Below are 23,656 nucleotides of genomic sequence, written 5' to 3'. Positions count from 1 at the left end.
AGTTACTGGATGGCAACAGGAACAACAACCTGACTGTAGCAATAGCTCAAAATTTTCTTTGAAAAAGTCAAACTAAAAATATAAAACATTACAGACATTCCATTACATAAAAATTCCATTACACATATAATGACTTCAAACAAAAAATGCAACACAGATCAAGTGTACCATATATTTTATAATAATGTTTTACTTGAACAAATAATTCACTACATCTCAACTCTACCATTCTATCGCCTTCTCTTTTTCTTGAAACCTGAAATCATAAAAGAATAATGCATTTGAGCTGCTTCACAACAAACCAACATAGTGCATTTGCGACCAGCATGGATCCAGACCAGCCTGCACATCCGCGGAATCTGATCAGGATCCATGCTGTTCGCTATCAGTTTCTCTACTTGTAATAGGGTTGGTAAGTGAACAGTATGGATCCTGATCAGACTGCGCGGATGCGCAGGCTGGTCTGGATCCATGCTGGTCGCAAACCCATTATGTTAGTTTTGTCGTGACGCGGCTCATTTAGTTAAATTTATACCACTAATATACTACATAACCTGACAGAAGGAAGATTGACTGATACCCATTTTACTACTTATGTATATTGAACTTGCTCAACATTAAAGCAAAACCTGCTGTATTTTTTGAATGTTCTAGTCCAGTTTCATTTTTGGAAGTGTCCATAGTTAATTTTAGGGATATCAAGATGATAATATGATTTGTGTCAACCAACAGTATATCTAGCATGGTCAGACTGGATGAATGAGCAGACTGGCCTGGCTCTTTACTAGTGGTAAGTAAAGGCAAGTCACTGTCGGCTCCTGCATGTTAAAGGTTGAGACTGGAACAGACCATGAGTTGTTCAAAGGATTTTGTTTGCAAAATTCCAAAAAAATAGCTGAGAGAACACTGGTTGGAACACTGGTTGAACCTATTTGGAACACAGGAATGTGCAGTCTGAGCTGTTGCTTTACTGGTGACATTGGCTTTGAAATGTTGATCTGACCATAATAAGTGTTAAAGCATTGACTAAACATATCTGTGTAATATTTCTTGACTTAGCCAGGAAATAAACCATCAGACAAGGAATAAGATACATTAGAATTTCTCAACAAACTGACACAGTGAACAACTAAGTCAATTAATGAATATGAAACAATTAACTTACAGTGAATAAACTAACCAATACAAAGAAATTGTAACTGCTTTTAAATTGTACCAAATATTTTGTATCAGTTCATTAAAGGTTTATGTCACCACAATGGAAAATCAATCAAAGTATTTAATTAGTAACAAAAGCTAAGACTCTATTCTAAGATATTAAAAACACAAGTTATATGTATATCAAAAAATTGTTTTTCTGAGAGAATCATTTCATACTGAATTTAAATTGTTAATTAGCTAAACATTTATGCCATGTAAGTGATTGAATTGTATATTCACATAATATTAAAGCTGCTATGACTCGTATAACTGGTAGATCTAATGTATTGTTTGCCACACAGATTACTGATAAAATACACACCAGAAACATGTCTGGCACAGAATTCTCTATCATTATATTTTCTCATATGAAAATACAGGAGAAATGCTTTACATCACCACATTACAATAGAACAGATAAAAATCTTAAATTTTCTCAACAAGTTTTTTTCATTCCCACAAAAAACTACTCTTTAACTTATATGAAACTTATTATATCGAATTTTTTCTTACATTATAGATTGTGTTCTTATCAGTATTTTAAACAAGAACTGAGGTGCCAAATAATTGTATATGTGTACATCTAATCTTCAATCAACTGAATTTACATGTGTTTTTTTTTATTCCAATTATTAAGTTGGAAACTATTCAACACTAATTAGCATTAATTTTATTTATCTAAATACAGTAAGATCAGATTGTATGGAATAACAGATTGACATTACTGCTTTCATAGACATGTATATTATATCTGTAATTATAATACTTCATGTTTGTAACATCGTTTTTCATTGGATAATAGTGACATTTATATAATTTAAAAACATGACTTTTATGCTTTATGAATTAATTTCTTTTGTTTCTCTAATAAAAAAGTTTGCAGTATCATAAATACCTTATAAAGATTCTCAACAGGTTATATGGCTATATATAAATGGTTATTTGCAATATAACCAAAACCATTTACAACCTAACCATTTATATAAGGCCATATTACCTGAAGTAATTATGTAACAATGTTGACTAGCATACTCTCAACATTCCAACTTTAACCACAATAAACTAAACAAAAGATGTTGACAAGTCTTTGATACAAATGTACAGGAAATGTTACATGCCACTGCTTCCAGTATAACGTAAATTAAAATAAAGTCAAACAAACTTTGCAACTTTACTAACAGGGCATGTTGCTAAAGGTCATAGATGCTCCCTTTACCAGTTACCTTGACCAAAGTTATCCCTAACTCCAACCAAGGTTGCAACAAAACTACGGTAGGCCAAAGCGACACCTTTATGCTTCCCAAACTTTTGGGAGAAGCATGATAAAAGCTTAATATCAAAATAAATGTTTTCATCAACCTCTCTATTGCATAAAAAATTACTTAAAATTTCCACAACATAAACTTCCAGTTTATAAGAATTCTACATTCCTATCTGCCATGACCTGAGGTTAGTTTTGTTCAATGACTGCATTAAGTGGTTTATAGTGCTTCAAGTGCCTTAAAAATAAGGAAGAAATTTGGAATAGTCAACATGGTTGGACAAAAAAACTTTTCATGATTCTAACTAATTAATTACTGACATGTCATGAGGATAATGACACTGACAAAAGTCATGTCACATAGTAACCGTGTCACATAGTAACCGTGTCATAATGTAAGAGCTGGTAACATGAACATTTTCAACAGTATTACTTCAGGCACCCGGACATATACACGGCCTTCCTCATTAAGCCAGATGGATGACTTCCAATATGCTCATACATGTATATGATTGAGTACATATATTTGGAATTCATAACATTATGGGCTAACAGCCTATCAAATACTTGAAGTCAGCTTTCTGTACATTTACCTTAAATTTAACAATTTATGAAATGAGTCGCATCACAACAAAACCAACATAGTGCGTTTGCGACCAGCATGTATCCAGACCAGCCTGCGCATCCGCACAGTCTGATCATGATCCATGCTGTTCGCTATCAGTTTCTCTACTTGTAATAGGATTGGTAAGCGAACAGCATGGATCCTGATCAGACTGCGCTGATCAAGGCTGGTCCGGATCTATGCTGGTCGCAGTTTTGTCTTGAAGCGGCTCAAATATTCCTTACTTTACAACAAGACAATGTCGCTCTGTTTCAGTACATGAAAACTATAGTACATGTACAAATGTTTTTCTTATTTTCTATCAAAAGTCTTGAGAACTAGGTCTCTACAACATTATCACAAATACATGTACATGTAGAAATATATACAGCCTTTGGCTTTGCTCTTAAACATCTTAGCCCCTCCCTTGTCATAAAATATATTAGTCATAGTTATAACAAAGCTTTACAGAACGTCTGTATGTGTCAATGACATTAAGACAGTTTAAAGTCCACAAAAATCATGAATAATCACGAGTCTTCCTCGTACTTTATTATTACAACACCCATGTTATATATCTTGACATATCATGGGAAAAGTTGGTTACCTTTCTTTCCTTTCTTGCCACCTTTACCCTGAAAAAATAAACAACAAGATAAGTTATAATTATATATGTGACATTTTCAAGACAGAATCATGTCTTCATGCCAAGCGTTACTTAATGCTACATACCAACAATAGAAGAACTATTTAGAGTGTTTTATAAAAAAAATATAGCTGTTGACATTAATGCTTATTTGGTTATACATTCTTTATTGTACATAAGTGGGCGTTTTTAAATTCATAACGATTGTCAGAGATATTTTTCAACATAAATAGACTTTATTTCGTTTGAATGTCAAAAATATAAATTTCTTATACATAACAAAGATAACACTCTGTTTTTGCTAACATTACAAAATTAACACATGGTAGAACTACTTTCAATCATTTTGTATAAAGTCCGAGATTATTATGAATAATTGATAAGGTGTTCAGATTGTTCCGTACTGGTATTAATTGTGTCATTGTGTGCCATTCAAAATTTCAATATTAAATGACATGAGAATTCACAGTAAGCTATGTATCCAGTGTCAGTTACTTTAAAATAAGGCATTTATCAGACTTTGATAAGATCATTGAGCATTTAAATATACAGAGAATGAATACAAACTGATGTTTAATGTTTACAAATAACAAACTTATGTTAATGTTTACAAATAACAAACTACCTTTTCAACTTTTCTTCTTTTAGCTGGTAAGTCCTGAAAGTAAAGAAATGTCACAATAATTATCTATAGTAAAGGTGAACTTTGCTTTTATAACAATACTGTCAGCTGTGTTCTGTAAATTTCTTGCCTGTTCATCAGTTCAGATAGGCTGATTACCTATTATAATAATCACAAACTATATAGTATGGATGTTTTTCAGCCTTGATATCAAAAAAGATATGAGCTGTGCCATGACAAAACCAACATAGTGCGTTTGCGACCAGCATGGATCCAGACCAGTCTGCGCATCTGTGCGGATGCGCAGGCTGGTCTGGATCCATGCTGGTCGCAAACCCATTATGTTGGTTTTGTCATGGCATGGCTTATATGCCCTTACAATACATGTTATCAAAAAATTCAAATTTAATTAAGGATTTCATTAAGAAAATAACATACCCAATACTAAACTGATTTATTCAATTATTAATAGTGGATAAACTTCAATTTTCTATTTGATATAAAATTTGGACATACTATATATAAGGATATTTCATTATAACATGCTACATTTAAATGTTATACATATACAATATAATACTTCAAAATATATTGAAAGAAAATAAAGTGTTTAAAAAATATATACATATACATGTATACTAGTATATGTTTAATCTATACAAAAAAAAACACTCATCTTTCCCTTTTTAGCATTAAAAATATAGCAGTTTTATTTTCCTGTAAATTAATCAATGCTGGCAGTATATATATTCTGCTAATTGAATTAAAAATTAAAACATAAATATTTAAAACCCAAAGTATAAATAGAAAATTTTGCTAGAAAACTGACTGCAACATCTTTCATTATTTAGTGAGTCAGTTACATGTACAAATTATGACATAATCACGGAAATTGTATGACAAAATTTGATGACTGAACTTCCAGCACTTACCTCAAATTATAGACTTATGTTAAATTACTATAATGAGCATGAAATTCACCAATTACAGTTTTATATGACGCATGTATTGCATTTTTTTTATTTACATGTAGGGTCTGTATATTGAGTAATTCTATGTAATATTTTGTCAGCTTATAGTTACATATTCATAGTTGTGATATTAACAAATTCTGTTAAATAGGTCATAACCTTGTTGTACAACAAAACTTTTAAACAAACTTACTGTATGTACAAAATGCTACTTTATAACACTTTACACCACATTACTTTTGAACAGTACAGTATGAATATAAATTGTATGTATACAATTTTATGTTGAATAAAATATACAATGTATATTATGTTATATTAAAGTAGATAACCTGTTAACTATAACAATTATATTACGTGTATATAATTTTAATCTAATTCTTTAATCGCCCCTTAAGAGCTTTTACTAAACAAGAGCTGTCGGTAGGACAGCAACGCTCGACTATTCTTAGTGCTTGATAGTAAAAAAAATGCTTGATACAGTTACCTCCTACTGTTTACAGGTTGGGGTCATGATGGTGAACAAGTGTGCAAAGTTTCAAAGCCATATGTCAATGGACTTTGAAAATATTTGAACTATTACAAAAACTTTAACGTAAATTCTAAGTCGAAAAAGGGGCTTAATTCTGTCAAAATGCTTGATAGAGTTACCTCCTACTGTCTACAGATTGGGGTCATGATGTTGAACATGTGTGCAAAGTTTCAAAGCCATATGTCAATGGACTTTGAAAATATTTGAACTATTACAAAAAACTTTAACGTAAATTCTAAGTCGAAAAAGGGCATAATTCTGTCAAAATGCTTGATAGAGTTACCTCCTCCTGTCTACAGGTTGGGGTCATGATGGTGAACAAGTGTGCAAAGTTTCAAAGCCATATGTCAATGGACTTTGAAAATATTTGAACTATTACAAAAACTTTAACATAAGTGGTTACGCCGACGCCGACGCTCGGGTGACTGCAATAGCTCTACTTATTCTTATCGAATAGTCGAGCTAAAAATCATATTCTTTTTCCTAATTTTTGATAAAATTTTCATTTTAAGTGCTAAAAATAGAAGTGAGTGAGATAAAACTCTCATCTTTCAATATGACTGATTTTTTTAAAACTAACTATTGGCTATGAATATCAAAGTAATCAGTTCTGAACCAAATATTCCAATATTTCAATTTTCAGTAATAATTTAATTACATGTATATTATGAGGGAAAGGTACGTTTGACAGGAAGAGGAAGGATTATCTTGTTAAAGGTTTAAGTAATATTACGCCTATGCAAGTGTATTTAGTGAGTGAACAGGTGAAAGCCAGAATAAGATTTCATTTTGCCACAATTCCTTTCGATTTTATAATTTACTTTGTATGAACAATAAATAACTCATGTGACCCAAGGAAATTTCTGTACTTAGAAATAGTACATTATTTTTTCATTTCTATAAGGAAAAAATGTGCAGTATAAAATAAAAGGAAGTAAATATATATTGTAAGTCAATGGCTAACTGTTATTAGTAACTTTCACTTTAATTAGAACACTATTACAGTATGCAAATGAACGTAGATATAAAGTTCATAAGGAAATTAAATGCTAATGACTAGAAAGTACAAGAGGAAGTTTCTCTGTTGAGATATATTATGGAAAGTACAAGTGCTGTGAAACAAAATCAAAGTTCTAGAATATTGAAAATTTTATGTTTTCATTACATGTACATAACTTTGTTATACAAGCACAGGGACATTATAATTATGGAAACAGAAAAAACATGAACCAATGGACTAATCTTTTAACATGTCATCACCTCTAAAAATTCCATTTTATCCCTTTTTACCATTTTTTTTTTACTCCTTTTGGGCACAAATATTTTGTATGTCATTTTTCATGCAATGTATAAGAAGTAACACACTGAAGTTTCCATTATCACCATCATATGAACAAAACTGTGGACCTTTCCAAATTCTTCATTTCAGATAAGACTTTGAGTCACTTAGTTTTTACTTCAACCTTTTTAGGGCTAATTAATTTCTAACCTATTACTTTTGTTACCAAATAATTTTTTTCCCCCCAATTCAAATAGTATTTTCCAAATAGTTTCCAAATTAAGTTTTAACTACATTTCTAAGATAAACAAGAAATGTCGAACGACATACATGTCCTCTTTTTTAGCCCTTGACACACATTATTGGTTATTTTGTTATAAAGAATACAATGACCAAAATTCGAACTTTAATTAGGGAGAAAAATCATGGGTAAACTGTATGACTAATATTGTGAAATTTTATAAATAGCTTTCAAGATAATGAGCGGAAACCATACTACCATTCAAGGACCCTGTGAGCTTGACTTTTGACCTAGTGAACCCAAATTTAATAGGGGTCACTTACTAGTTATGACCAATCAGTATGTGAAATATGAAGACTTTGTGATAAATAGCTTCCAAGATAATAAGCGGAAACCATTCTGACATTCAAGGCCCTTGTGACCCTGACCTTTGACCCTAAAATCAATTGCGGTCATCTACCGACGGACCGACAGACCGACATTATCAAAACAATATACCCCCTATTCTTCGAAGGGGGGCATAAAAACAATTTAATATTTAGATTTTAATCCATTTTAGTCTGAACAAATTTTTTCAAATTTTTTTTCTGAAAAAAAAACCAAAAAAAATCAAGAGGTAAAAATGATAAAACAATGCTTAAGTAAGTAGAGCACTGTTAATCTAAGGGGTGTGGACTGTAGATTGCATATGTCATTGCCATACATGAACAGACTAGATCAAACCAAGCCTGCAATATGTCCATTTTTGCCATTTTGGACCTTCTTTATGGTTTCCATTTAATCTATTTTAGTCTTTAAAATATCTTTAGCCTAAATATATCTCTTTTTTTTTCATTTTCCAACTGAGAATCAATTTTCCATGTGCCTCAGACCTTTTTATGTCTACAAGAGGCACAACAATTCCATATCATCAATGTAAACATTATTATTTTTCAAAGAAAATAAGAAAATTGATTTATCAGCTCACTTTCATCAGAGGAAATAAGACAAGACATATTCTGGTATCTATAAAACATTTTTTGCCTGTTTTTTTAAAACGAGAAAACTTATTCTGAGAATAGCTTAAGTGGCAGCTGTCCTTAATTTACATTTTAAGTAAGGTCATAAGGCAACTTTCCATCTTTCCTATCGAAGGAAGATTTCAGTTGCCACTCCCTACATTATTTCAGGAACAAACTGACAAGTGGATAGGTAGAAATAAGCTAGCTGAAAAGTTTCCTGTTATAAAAAAAAGCAAGTTTTTTTTTTTATTTTTAAGATATCATATTCATGCAAAGATTGTTTCTATGGTTAAAATCAACTTACCCCTGACTGTCCTTCGTCTATATCTAACGCTGATATACTGTTAAAATGAGTCAAACTGTTCAATGAAGAAATTGTAGCCATCCTTTGCTGTGAATGCTATAAAAATAGAAAATTATTAATAATAAATGCACTATACTTGCAACTTTAAGTCTTAACAAGGCTATCTTTAAACTTATCATAAACAATTATAATAAGATCAATTAAAATGGTCTAGTTACAAAGATGATAGTACTTTTGAAAAGTTCTTTTTTTAATGCACAAACAATGACATTTACCACATCAAATGTCTCTTTATATCTACATGTATTATAATGTCTTTTCCTACAGGATAACAGTTTTCAATGTCAAATGATTAAATATAGGGGTGTCACCTTTAAACTGGTGCTTAAACAGTAAGGAAAATTAAATAACTGGTAACCAAGGTTAGTATTTGACTAAGGGGCGGAAAAGTTTTAAATTGTTTCTAAATATTACCTTAGTTTTTTTATGACAGGATATGACAATTATTTGTACTTTAGTTGTACTCAACAATGTATTATTTCCGATCTGATCCAATATGGTACAACCCTAGCAGAAAAAAGATACTCCATATTCGGATATGTTGTAATCATTTTGAGTACAACAAAATAAGAACAAAATGGCATATCTTGTCATAAAGAAACAAAGTTTATGTTGAAAATCTAAGTATTTTATTAGTATGGTAGATTAAACGTTTAACAGGGTAATTATGTTGCCGTTTAAACGTTAAGCATATTTTCTAACGGTGACACCTCTAATTAAATATACATATGATACTTAAAACAAATATATATATAAAAGTATTTTTTCATACAGATATCCCTTTAATTCTTTATCTCCACCATAAAATAAATAGTAAATATTATTGCTTTCAAAATAAAGCAAGAGATGCTTGTGATTCATGTATGCCACTCCCATGCAATGGTACCTAATTAGCCATGTTACATGGATGTCTTAACTGTAAAATTAGTATATAGATCTACAGGTTATGAGGAAGAACCTCCTATTAAAATTTTATGTCAGTACACGGAGGTCAAAGTGTTCTGTCATGACTAACATCCCACCTAATCTAAGTTCTGTTGACCAAGCATTTGCTAATTATTGATTAGACAAGCCTTTATTTTTGCACTGACCTTGACATTTGACCTTCTGGCCTTAAAAGTCAATTGCGGTCATCTTTAAATTATTATCTATAGATAGTCAATCATGCTTGTGCAGTATTAGTGTGTATCTGTATGTTATGCTTTACAATGTGTGGAAACTTATCTAGCCATATTTAAATTGATTATCACAGTTTACTATCAACATTTTAACAGTTGTAACTGGTTGTTCGGGACATTATAACAGAGTATAAATTTCATAACAAGATCATGCTGTTAGTAATCTATTTACTATACTTATATAAAATATTTTAAAACAAGAGCCATGTCAACATGGCCATCCCCCGCCGAATGTTTTTGCTCATTGGAAGAATGTATATGTAGTAGAGCAGAATAATTCCATTTTAAGAGGTCTTTTGGTAATGAAAACTGATGGCTATAGTGATTACAGATTTGAAACCTATGTGAATACTGATGGCTGAAAATAACAAAGGGCAATAACTGAAAAATAATGCAGGGTAGGTTATCATCCTTGTGTGCTGCATCCCTCCTCAGTAAAATCTATCCACCTATGAAGTTTCAAGTTGATACCTCAAATACTTTTTGAAAAAAAAAATGAATTGAAAAATTAAGTATGAAAAATAACAAAGGGCAATAACTCAAAAATTATAAAAGGTACAGTTATCATTCATGTGCAGTGCACACCTCCTGAGTGAGATCTATGCACCTGTGAAGTTTCATTTTGATATCTCAAAGGCTTTTTGAGTTATGCTCTGGACAAAAATTAATTTTAAAAAATAACAAAGGGCAATAACTCAAAAATAATGCAGGGCAGAGTTATCATTCTTTAGCACTGCACTCCTCCTCAATGAGATCCATCCACCTATGAAGTTTCAAGATGATACCTCAAATACTTTTTCAGATAAGCTCTGGACAAAATAGCATGAAAAAAACAACAAAGGGCAATAACTCAAAAATTGTATAGGGAAGAGTTATCATTCTTGCGCACAACATTTCTCCTCAATAAGATCTATCCTTCTATGACATTTCATGTTGATATCTCAAACACTTTTTGAGTTATGCTCCACTCAGGTGAAAAATTAGGTATGAAAAATAACAAAGGGCAATAACTCAAAAATTATGAAAGGAAGAGTTATCATTCTTGTGCACTGCACACCTCCTGAGTGAGATCTATGCACCTATGAAGTTTCATGTTAATATCTCATAGGCTTTTGGAGTTATGCTCTGGACAAAAATCAATTTTGAAAAATAACAAAGGGCAATAACTCAAAAATCATGCATGGTAGAGTTATCATTCTTGTGCACTGCACTCCTCCTCAATGAGGTCTTTCCACCTATGAAGTTTCAAGTTGATAACTCAAATACTTTTAGAGATATGCTCCGGACAAAAATTTCGGACGGAAGGACGGAAGGTCGGTAGGACGGACGGACGGACGGAGACTATTACTATATCCTCCGCCGAAAATTTTCGGCGGGGAATAATAAGATTAACTAGAACTCCGTGAGTCGGATGTGTCGCCTTGTGAACAATTTAGTTTAGGATAAGAAAATTAACAAAGGGCAATATAAAGTCAAAAAATAAGAAGTGCAGAGCAGCAGTTTCTTAGCACTGTACTTCTTATCATTAAGATATATCACCCTATGAAGTTTCAAGTCCATAGCTTTTATAATTTATGAGAAATGGCCTGGACAAAAATAAAGTATGAAAATTAATAAAGGGTTATAACTCAAGAATAAGAAATGCAGAGTACCGGTTCTTGTACACTGCACTTTTTCTTAATGAGGTCTATCATCCTATGAAGTTTCATGTCCATAGCTTTTACACTTTAGGAGAAATGAGAAATGACCCAGACAAAAATAAAGTATGAAAATTAACAAAGGGGAATAACTCAAAATATAAGATGCAGAGTACCGGTTCTTGTGCACTGCATTTCTTCTTAATGAGATCTATCATCCTATAGTCCATAGCTTTTATACTTTCAGAGAAATGGCCTGGACAAAAATAAAGTATGAAAATTAACAAAGGGCAATAACTCAAAAAATAAGAAATGCAGAGTACCAGTTTTTGGGCAGTGCACTTCTTCTTAATGAGACCTATCATCCTATGAAGTTTCCAGTCCATGGCTTTTATACATAAGGAGAAATGGCCCAGACAAAAATAAAGTATGAAAATTAACAAAGGGCAATAACTCAAAAAATAAGAAATGCAGAGTACCAGTTTTTGGGCAGTGCACTTCTTCTTAATGAGACCTATCATCCTATGAAGTATCAAGTCCATGGCTTTTATACATAAGGAGAAATGACCTGGACAAAAATAAAGTATGAAAATTAACAAAGGGCAATAACTCAAAAATAAGGAAGTACAGAGTACCGGTTCTTATGCACTGCACTTCTTCTTAATGAGATCTATCATCCTATGAAGATTCAAGTCCATAGCTTTTATAGTTGAAAAGAAATGGCCCGGACAAAATTATAAAATTTTCTTAAATTATATAAAAATGTAAAATTTCTTGCTTCAAAGTAGATTATTTTAGATTTTTTTTACCGGGACATAAATTATCTCCGGGACACCTCAGGGACAGACACCTTATTTCCTGGACTGTCCCGGACATCCAGGACGTTATGGCATGTATGTGTTACATGTGAAACAGAGACAAGATATGTTTTTCCAGCTACGGTTATTTTATTTTATCTTTTAATTATTTATCTGGTTAGAGAGAAAATGTTTATTAATGAACAAGACTTACTTTGTCCTTTTTTGTTGTGTTCAATCTCACAAAATGCTCCTCTTCATATCTATAACACAATTTTTATAATCATAATGTAATAAAATTATTTACAAGAAACTTATAATTCATCATTGATTTTCTGTTTTATATATAATAAAATAAACTACGCAATGGATGTACTATTCTAAAGGTATTGGAGGTAAAAATAAACAAATTTAGTAGATAATTGACTTGATATTAATGTGTACTTGACATGGGCCAAATGTTATAAAGTTTGTATATGTATATTGTTCAATCATGTTCTAGATTTGTCACAGGCAAATTTTACTTCTCTTGTAGTGACTATATGTCAAATCCAAAAACAACTAAGTTTTGTCTTTTTTTATTGAAGTACAGACAAATATGTATATAAATAATAACAAATAATTGAGTCGCATCATGACAAAACCAACATAGTGCGTTTGCGACCAGCATGGATCCATCCCAGCCTGCGCATCCGCGCAGTCTGATCAGGATCCATGCTGTTAGCTTACAAACTGTATAACAAGTAGAGAAACTGATAGCGAACAGCATGGATCTTGATCAGACTGCACGGATGCGCAGGCTGGCCTGGATCCATGCTGGTCGCAAACCCATTATGTTGGTTTTGTCGTGACACGGCTCAATATATTTTTTCAATTGATTATACCTACCTTGTTTTTTCTTTTGTCTTTTTGTCTACTTTCATTCTGTGTAGATCTCTGTTTTCCTACAGCATTAAATAAATTCATTATATTTGACACAACACACTTTATTACAACATACACATAGTTAAACTATTAAAGGGAACTAAATCTGTAATTATGCAAAATAAGAGTAAAATTACATCCCTTGTCAAAAATAATTCTAAATTAGATTTGTAAAGTTCACTTATGTATTCACTGTTTTAAATTACAAATCAATCTATGTGTACAGATAGGTAAACCATGATTATATTATAAACTTTAAAGATGTATGACAGGTTATATGGTCTGATATAAACATTTGTTTGCATTATTATCATATATCCAAGGAGCTAGGTGAGGGTTATTTTGCAAACAACCTTTAATATATGGCCATATAACTTTTTAAAAATCTTTATAACAAATTTATAATACAGCAAACTTCTTTTTCAGAGAAAAATACAAAATTACTCTATAAAATGATAGAAGCTTGGACTTCTTGGTATACATTTTATATATGCGTCAAGATTATCCAATCAAAAGCGATGTTACAAACTTCCAGTATTACAAAATATGTACATACCCTAATCTCTTGAGGTCCATCATAATACTGGTCTTTAAGATCTTGAAGTATATCACTGTTGAGTGCACGTTTTCTCAGACTCTCCATCTGTTTATCTTTCTTACTGGTATGACTTTCATCTCCATCTATAAAACAAGATATGTTTGTAAAACATGTATGCCCCCAATGGGCAGCCAATTAGTCATGTGATTAGATTATTATGCATGACTTCTGACCCAGTGAACAAAAAATGGGTCAAAGACAGAAAAGGCCGGGTTGCATATGTGTACAAAATATCATGAGGCTGTGATGTTACTTAAATTTTCTACCACTGTCTGACCATTGATGTTGAAAATTTAACTTAGTTGGTAAACCTGAAAAGAATGAGCATCAGACCTGAAATGGAATCCAACAATATGGGACCACAGTCATGTCAATGCTGTGAACCACATATCAAGAGGCTGTGGTAAGAAGTTGTTGAGAAAACTGTTACGAAAATTTCCTACTATCTATTGATCATTAATTATGTCAAAATTTAACTAAATCGGCAAACAGGAAGTGGATGAGCGTCAGACCTGAAAACAAATCGCACAGTATGGGACCACGTGATAATGCTGTATACAAAATATCAAAAGGCTGTGATAAGAATTTGCTGCGTAAACTGTTACTAAAATTTCCAACCATTAATGTCAAAATTTAACTAAGTCGGCAAACAGGAAGTGAATGAGTGACAGACCTGAAATCAAATCCCACATTATGGGACCATGTGTTAATGCTGTATACCAAATATCAAAAGGCTGTGATATATAGTTGCCAAGAAAACTGTTACCAAAATTTCCTATTGTTGACCATTAATGTTGAAAATTTAACTAAGCCGGCAAACAGATAGTAGATGAGCGACAGACCTGAAATCGAATCCCACAGTATGGGACCATGTGTTGATGCTATATACCAAATATCAAAAGGCTGTGATAAGAAGTTGCTGAGAAAACTGTTACGAAAATTTCCTATTATTGACCATTAATGTTGAAAATTTAACTAAGTCAGCAAACAGGAAGTAGATGAGCGACAAACCTAAAATCGAATCCCACAGTATGGGACCATGTGTTGATGCTGTACACCAAATATCAAAAGGCTATGATTAGTAGTTGCTGAGAAAACTGTTACGAAAGTTTTTCCCCGCCCGTCCGAGTTTTTCCCCGCCCGCCCGCCGCCCAACATTCACCATACTATAACCCGGGTTTGCACCAGTGCAACCCAGCCAAAAATTAATAAGGGTTATCTACTGGTCATGACTAGTCACAAGGTAATAATTATTGTGACCCCATAGGTTGTGTGCAGCAATTTAAGTTATTACAAATCTTACCAAATAAAATATGCATTAATTTTATGAATCATGTAGGCCTCATTAATGACAGCCAAGTTGTTATATTACATAAGACCTTCAAATGTGTATACCAAAAGCATTTGTAGTTTAATATAAAAATATCAACCAAGGCAACTTGACTTGTTGAGATATTGGTCAGAAACCATCTTAAAGTACAAGGTTAATTTGACACTGACCCCTTGACCCCAAAATCAATAGGGGTCATCTACTGGTCATGACCTATCATCATATAAAGTTTGAAGTTCTTAGGCCTAAGTGTTCTTTAGTTATTGATCGGAAACCGTTTTTACCTACAAGGTTGTGACCTTGACCTTTGACCCCAAAATCAATAGGGGTCATCTACTGTCATGGCCAATCGTCATATAAAGTTTGAAGTTCCTAGATCTAAGCATTCTATTATTATTTATCTGAGACCATTTTTACTTACAAGGTCAATGTGACCTTGACCTTTGACCTCAAAATCAATAGGGGTCATCTACTGGTCATGACCAATCACCATACCAAGTTTGAAGTTCCTAGGCCTAAGCGTCCTTTAGGTATAGAGTGGAAACCATTTTTAACTTCAAGTAAATGTGACCTTGACCTTTGACCCCTTGACCCCAAAATCAATAGGGTTCATCTGCTGGTCATGACCAATCATCATACCAAGTTTGAAAATCCTAGGCCTAAGCGTTCTTAAGTTATTGATCGGAAACCGTTTTTACCTACAAGGTCAATGTGACCGTGACCTTTGACCCCAAAATCAATAGGGGTCATCTACTGGTCATGACCAATCACCATACCAAGTTTGAAGTTCCTAGGCCTAAGCGTTCTTTAGTTATTGATCAGAAACCGTTTTTACCTACAAGGTCAATGTGACCTTTGACCCCTTGACCCCAAAATCAATAGGGGTAATCTACTGGTCATGACCAATCACCATACCAAGTTTGAAGTTCCTAGGACTAAGGGTTCTTTAGTTATCACTCGGAAACCACTTGGTCTACGGACCGACGGACTGACAAATGCAAAGCAATATACCCCCTCTTCTTAGAAGTGGGGGCATAATAAAGTTTTCTTAGGTGACTACTTCCAGATGTGAAATACATAAAAGTTGAAACAAAAGCAAAAAAAAACAACAACATTATCCAATGTCAAACACTAGCTTAAAGCCCCTCCTTTTATTAAAGATCCTGTAACACAATATTTTTATGGTTTTATATCATAAATATGATGCTCAAATTAAGATTTATCAATATTGTAAGTTCAAAAAAGCATTATTTATAAAGATATTACCGAATTTAACATTTCATGTAAATAAAGGGAGGTAATTAGAAATTTATTTTCTATAAAGTCTAAGTCAAATTTGTCAATAAGAAATGAATGCATATATTTTAATGATTACATATAATGTGCACAAATATTTGCTGTAAATATTCTTCGATGTTTGAAAATTGTTTTATAAACATAAATACAGTCGAAACTGTCTTAAGCAGCCAGCCAAGGGATGCAGTCATTTTGGCTGCTTAAGACAGGTGGCTGCTGAATGGAGGATCCAGTTTTTATCCAAATAAATTATTCATTTCTTTGTAAAATAAATCTGATTTAAGTATAAATAAACCAGTCTAATTCATCATCATCATCATCATCATCAGTTTTTAACCATTTGCAAATGTATGCTTTTAATGGTTTAACATGTACACAATCCTTCCAACATATAAAGCTTTACATGAATGTAACACAGATAAACAAATGCACTCACGATTTATTATGTCAATAATTGAAACTATTTATCCCATAAAAATATCTTCTTGCACAATAATTTAAAATGCGTAATATTTTTTTCACAAAAAAGTATGACAGTTTCTTTTTCTAACTTTTGATCAAATGAATATTGTGTACACGTCATCTAAGTGTCGGCACTTCCTTTGATGTTTCGGATTGAAACGGCAGGGCTACAGGTTTGTAAACATCAAAGATTCCTTTGAAGAGACCGCTAGTTACCTCTTAGAGGTCATCTAGTGTGTAAACTTAATGGGTGTGATTTAACAGTGACCTCATTATATTCATGCAATTTTATTTTCACACATGGAGCAAGTGTTTTTATAAATTTATTACTGAGGAATTTAGTCAATCGGCGATGTAATTCATTTTCATTTCTTTGGTAAGTACCATGTACGCACAAAATTTATCTGAATCGGGATAAACTGAAAATTTCTTTCTGCCATCGACAATGCATTTTTTTCTTCTTTTTTTTCTTCTTAAAATCGGTAAATTGAAAAATAAAAAACTAGCGTACAGTAACTCAAAAGAACGAATTGCAAGTGCGTTGAGACGTTCCAAACGTTTGTAATTACGACACGGGGAGCAATTATGCAAACTTCTTGAAATGTTGTGGTTTGTGTTAATATCTAGCACCTGACAAGTAACTTCTGTTAATCCGTGACACGTGTCATCTTTGAAAATAAATGACAGAAGATTGCCTGGTCGTTTCACCTGGCTGACCGCAGAAGATTGCCTGGCCGTTTCACCTGGCTGACCGCTTAAGATGACCGACTTTAAGATTCGGGAAGCATTTTAGGTGACCGTTGACCGCGGACAGCAGGTGATCGTTGAACAGATGTATAAAATAGAGTGGTTTTCGTCGGGAGCGTCACAAAATGGCCGTTAAGGTCAGGTGACCGCTGATAAGAGGTGACCGTTAGTACAGTTTCGACTGTATACACAAATATAAAATTTCACTTAAGTGTGGTATAAAACAGAAAAGTTGACTATGGCTGACCTTGGAAACTTCAAACTTTAAAGCAATAGGGGTCAGAACCAGCTCACCTGCTGGAGCTAAGAAATGCGTAGACTCCAGATATTAGAACCAATTTAGCCATCTCTTACGATCATCCAGGTATAAACAGTGGCTGCAATTCTAAAGGCTCAACCATTAAAGGCAACCCCTCAGCCACTAGGGGTACTTGTACTTTAACTAACAATCCAATTTAGCTTGTTTTGATCTTTCTTTGCATAATGCATTTGATAAAACATCAAAATATATGAGGGGTTCAGGCCATTTACTGTTACAGAGGTGGAGAGTAGCACAAGTAAGTGATAAAACACTGTTCTAATGTAATACTATAACACAATAAAATACAAAGATGGTTGATGGACAGTATAAACAACTGCTGACAGTTAAACATGTTTGTAGATATAAATTAAGACAAAATATTACCATAATGAACAGCAGATAATTTTGGTGGTCTATACAATTTACTGGACTTTTCTTCTCCATCCTCCTCTACATCACTACCACTCTCTGATCCATCACTCTCAATCTAATTATTTTATTGTAAAAAGAAAACAAGATAACTTACATTTTACAAGAAAGCTTTAGTACTTGCCTAAACTCATTTGTCAATTAAAATTAAATACAATAACCCACAGATACCTATAATTAAGAGTAACAGACTGCCCTGTATTGTCCTGTCCTATCTAAAGTTCAAGGACATCAAGATAAAACTACTAAAATTTAGCATCAAGCAGATTTAGACAACTGTCACTGTATGTAGAAAATTATCTAACTCATTTATATGGATTCATTAAAAAAATCTCTCCAGAAGTTTCGTGCTCTAATGAACTGTACAGATACAAGAAATGTGTGACCAAAATCATATAATCTAGAGAGATATTAGAAATATTGTACTGCAATGTACTGAGAGAAGAAACTGTAAGCTAAAGTAGTACACACACACACAATTCATATAATATTATTATATACATAAATTATTCATTACTATACAAAGATATTACCTTGCTTTCCAAACCATCTGGATTTGCCTTAAATCTCATAGGATCATTGGAATCTGAAATGTTCATACATTCATTAAACATTACATTGCTGTAGAGAAATAACATAAAATAAACATTTATGGCTAAAAGGAAATGGCTAACAAACATTAACAACTATATGGTAATGGCATAAAACAAACACAAATGGCTATATACGGAAAAAAAAAAACAAGAGCTGTCAGTAGGACAGTATGTTTGACTATTCTCAGTTTTTGATAGTAAAACAAGAGCCAGGATAATGTAGAATTTTCAAAGCTCAAAAGGGGCCAAAATTCTGTCCAAATCCATGTTAGAAATATGGGCCTTAGAGAGTGATCTTTTGTTATGCTCTAAATAAGTGTGTGCATTTTCAACCCATTACCTTCAGTAGTTTTGGAGAAACCAACTTGCACACAAAAATTTAACCAAAGAGTGATGCCAACATCTGGGTGAGAACTATAGCTCTCATATTCTTCCAATAAACAACACAAAAATTAGGTGTAGTTTTTATCACTATCAAATCAAATATTTCTCCATTATTTTATTAATGGTTAAAGTTAATTAAAATATTTAATACAATTAGGATTTCATTTAATATATTTCAATTTTATCAACCTGTCAATTATGAGTACATTATAATCTATTATCATTTTAAATTAATTCATATTTTGAACCAACTTTTATCCCTTGCTGTAAAAAACCTTGTCAAAGCCTCACAATTTCAGACAGCCGTTGTCTTGTTTTTAAAAGTTTTGACTATTCATTGTGTAGAGTACATAGTGCACACTTACCACATCATTAGTAAATGACAGGTTAACAACACACACTGTAATATATTTTACAGTTACCATTATGCTGAGAGAAAAAATACTTTATATGATAATGGGTAATAAGCTGATGTATATAGTATAAATACCTTGACCACCTGTGGCTGCTATAGCAATTACTTTGTCCACCTGGTATTTCAGCTTCTGATCTATTGGTCGCATCTTCTCTAAAACCTGATATAAAACTACATATGCAACATTAATACTATAATAGTAAATACTAAAGTTTATGAGGAAACACTGAATTAATTTCACGATATTTCAACATGACACCCTTTATAAATAATAATCAGTTTTATTCTACTAACAATTGCACCAGTAAAGCACACAACCAGATTTATATGCTACATAATTCTAAATTTCTGTCTTCTCTTTCACTACAATCAGTTTATTTTTATGATACAGATGATCAGTTTATCATGAAATCATGCGATTCTTAATTTATGACAGTAAAACACCTTAAAATGATCCCTGTTTGATTATGTGTATTATTACTTTATTAATTCATTAACTTCATTCAATTACAAGAATAAACACACACAACATTACATTGTTACTAAAAATCAATACATGATAATCCTTCTTATATCTTAATATTAGCAGAAGGAATTGACGTGAATGAAATCTGATAAAAACATTTTTATTTCTTACTGTTCTTATCTCTACCAGTCTCTCTATAGACTCGTCACCTTCTATTGCCTGCCCGTGTGTCTTCTTCAGCATTACATATGTAAGGTTTGTTAGATAACTCAATAAAAGCTGGTACTTCACCTCCAAGAAGCTAATGCCCTGCAATTATTACAATGGAGAAGTGGTGGTGATGTTGATTACAGGTAGTTTACCTCCTGATCACTGCATTAAGACACTTTAAATCCATCAGAACACAGTTATATATAAGCCATCGCTTATTCCAAAACTGCCTTCACATTCGCAAGGAACTGTTTATAACTTCTATACATCCAAGAGCAGATGCAAAATGACCATAGCAAGAACATGTATTTCATAATCATGAAAGCGACCACCACTATGAGGGAATCAAACCCAGATCACCCTATTCACTGCTCTACCTATTGTGCTAACCTAATGGTTCATAGTGGATAGATAAGTAACCAGGGTCCGTGGTCATAAAAACATTTCCCAAGCTTAAACTCAGATCTCAGGCATTGAATTGGTCTGAAAACTGACACAGAATCTGCACTGACCAATGTTAATTCTGAGATCCAAGACAGATCTTGGAAAAAAAAGTTTCATACATGTAACATTGAGGCCTGGTTTTCTCATATGTATTCAATATATTTTATATTTCTATACACAGATTATTAAGCAGTTTATCGGCAGCATGTCAGTCTGAGAAAATCATATTCTTACATAGAATAAATCACACCAAACATCTTTCAATATTTAATATTTATACCCTATTAAAAGAAATAACTGACATCTTAATTCTTTGCAAGATCATTCACTTAAATATTTACTTTTAAGTTTAAAAACCAACAAACTGTACTAGGTAGACAAGCAAACATGTGCATTTGATATCTAATCACTCCTTCACCTATGAGTCTACCATTTATATGTTATAAAAAAATCAACTTTGCATCAATTCATTGTATGCATAGCATCATGTATTTTACATAGAAAATAGACATTAATTGTTCATAAAACATTTATCAGTATAATGGAAAAATTTCAAATTTCAATTATAATAATTTAAATCTCTAATATTACCTTTGATGTATTAAGATCTCCATTTTCAACTTTGTTGACTATATTTTTAATATGGGATGTAACATCTTCACACTTGTGCCTCACATCTTTCAAGAAAGATATTGCTTTTTCCACATCCCCTTCCATACTTTCTCACTGAAATAACAGTTGTACTTTAAATACTACTGGAAGAAGATCAATTCATTCAATATTAATAAGGAAATCCATTTAAAACCTTGAATACCTTTATCTTATATATTATACCTGAATTATTACCAACATTAAGCATTTGTAAATGAACTGTTTTTCATTTTATAATTATTGTTGAAGAATTATGTCTAATTTAATCTTGTTTAGACTTAAAGTTGTATAGTTATTGTTAAGAGGCCTAATCCTGGGCTGGTGAATATATCATTAGCGATTTTATACACCATGGAGAGCATATAGTCAATATGAAAAAAATCAAGCCAGTGCTATTAACTGTTGCATCTGGATTACATTGGATGAGCTGTCAATGCCAAATTTTGCAATATGCACAGGTCTGCTTTAAAAATGATCAATTTGGAATTGACTATATGGGAACCATACTTCAGAAATAAATAAGAAAGTAGGCGGCATCATTTTTCCCTCATACATGTATGTACAGTAAGTTTATTATTATTGAGTATAATCTGTATAATATAAATAATATTAAAAGTTGCAAGGTATTATATCTTACATCATATGTCTAACATTAACTGGTATCAAAATTTAAAAAACAACATATACTCGAACCCCATGATACCGGTGACTCCATGGTACCGGTATATTCACATATCTCGCGATATAATTGTCAACGCCACCTACCGAGTGTTTATATTGACATGCTCCCAGTAATATTGGCTATTTCAAAGTTTTTTAACATTTTCATGAGTTTCAGACGGAAATATTTCACATATCCTACCTTATTTTTATTTTACTATCCTATTCCTCCATTGCATAAATTGGTCTCTTTACAAAACACTTTTTTTCCCCAAAAAATATAAAATGACAGGTGCTGACGTCATTCGACCTCCATTACATGTCACTTGACCTTTTGACATCATTTTTGGCGGGAAAAAATTAATCTATGGAAAGCCATTAGTGCATATAAAATAGTTAGTGAAAATTAAAAAGTCAGTTTCATTCAGTCTTTTAAGGGAGCCTGTGTAAAGTGCCATATTGATATTTAATCTTCGTCATTTAGAAATAAAATAGATTCAATAGTATAAAAGGACTAGAAAATCACAACAACACTAAAATTAAGTGAAGGGAAATTTTTGAATCCAGCCACATGGTATATACGTATGTACACCTGTAATTGGGAGTTAAAGATTCTAAAACAGAGATCCCTTGGGGTGATAAAAGAGGAACAGTAAACCATTGAAACACACGTTTTTATGTTGGTTTTTCTTTCTTTTTTTAGATATGAATACAAGAATGCTAAAATGATATTTTTGCTATTAAAACTGCAATGGCTTTCCATTTAAATAACATTTTTACCAGTGCACCGGTAGCATGAAGTCTGTTTAACTACGTCACACAAAATGGTCGACCATTGTTTACATTTGTAGTGAGCGAGAAATTCATAGTAACAGAACTCTGTAATGTATTTTTAAGAGGATTAAATGTTAATGAAGTTGTTTATTCCTTCTTTTTTTTAAGTCAGTAAAATTTTATATGAAAAACACCTGGTATAAAATATCTACACCGGTATCGTGGAGACCCGGGCTACATAAATGTTGCTATCCGAAATTATATACACTTACACTCTTTAGGTTTAAGAATAACTCAATGGTTACATATCTTAAAAAATACTTGAGTTTCAAAATATTTTTTAGATTATGATAAATACAGCAACTTTAGACAATTCAGAGATTAAATTTCTTCAAAATAAGGTAATTGGTAACACAAATTCACATGCTGAACCTACCGGAAGTTTACAGTAATAGACCTCAAAGATTTATAAAATCACAAAAGTGATTTAATTCTTTAATGTGTATTTTAGTAAATTTGATTAATAACTATCATTTTAATGCATAAAAATATTATATGAGATAAAAATCATCACAAACTGAATGTTTTAATAGACAAAAAAGAATATAAAAACAAAATCTTTTTGCTACATATTTCTTT

General features: G+C 32.2%; 1 protein-coding gene across 2 annotated transcripts; it reads right to left on the bottom strand.

Annotated features, from left to right (window-relative positions):
- Window positions 1-158: 158 nt before the first annotated feature.
- Window positions 159-23,547, bottom strand: LOC132722721 (neuroguidin-like). 2 transcript variants are annotated; one of them, XM_060707253.1, is made up of 13 exons: window positions 23,454-23,547; window positions 21,524-21,658; window positions 20,450-20,587; window positions 19,888-19,972; window positions 18,954-19,006; window positions 18,376-18,478; window positions 13,814-13,938; window positions 13,222-13,277; window positions 12,548-12,596; window positions 8,662-8,757; window positions 4,337-4,369; window positions 3,673-3,700; window positions 159-256 (listed from the first exon to the last, which is right to left on the bottom strand). In XM_060707253.1, exons 2-13 carry the CDS (start codon window positions 21,647-21,649, stop codon window positions 231-233), a joined length of 918 nt encoding a protein of 305 aa, XP_060563236.1. In that variant the 5' UTR covers window positions 21,650-21,658; window positions 23,454-23,547; the 3' UTR covers window positions 159-230. The 2 variants fall into 2 exon arrangements, with proteins under 2 accessions (XP_060563236.1, XP_060563237.1); XM_060707254.1 differs by lacking the exon at window positions 23,454-23,547 and adding an exon at window positions 23,290-23,424.
- Between the last annotated feature and the right edge of the window lie 109 nt (window positions 23,548-23,656).

Source organism: Ruditapes philippinarum, unplaced genomic scaffold (genome assembly GCF_026571515.1).
Source record: "Ruditapes philippinarum isolate M1 unplaced genomic scaffold, ASM2657151v2 ctg147_1_1_1_1, whole genome shotgun sequence".
Classification (NCBI taxonomy): domain Eukaryota; kingdom Metazoa; phylum Mollusca; class Bivalvia; order Venerida; family Veneridae; genus Ruditapes; species Ruditapes philippinarum.
The sequence above is the reverse complement of the archived record's forward strand: the minus strand, read 5'-3'. Positions and strand labels throughout refer to the sequence as shown.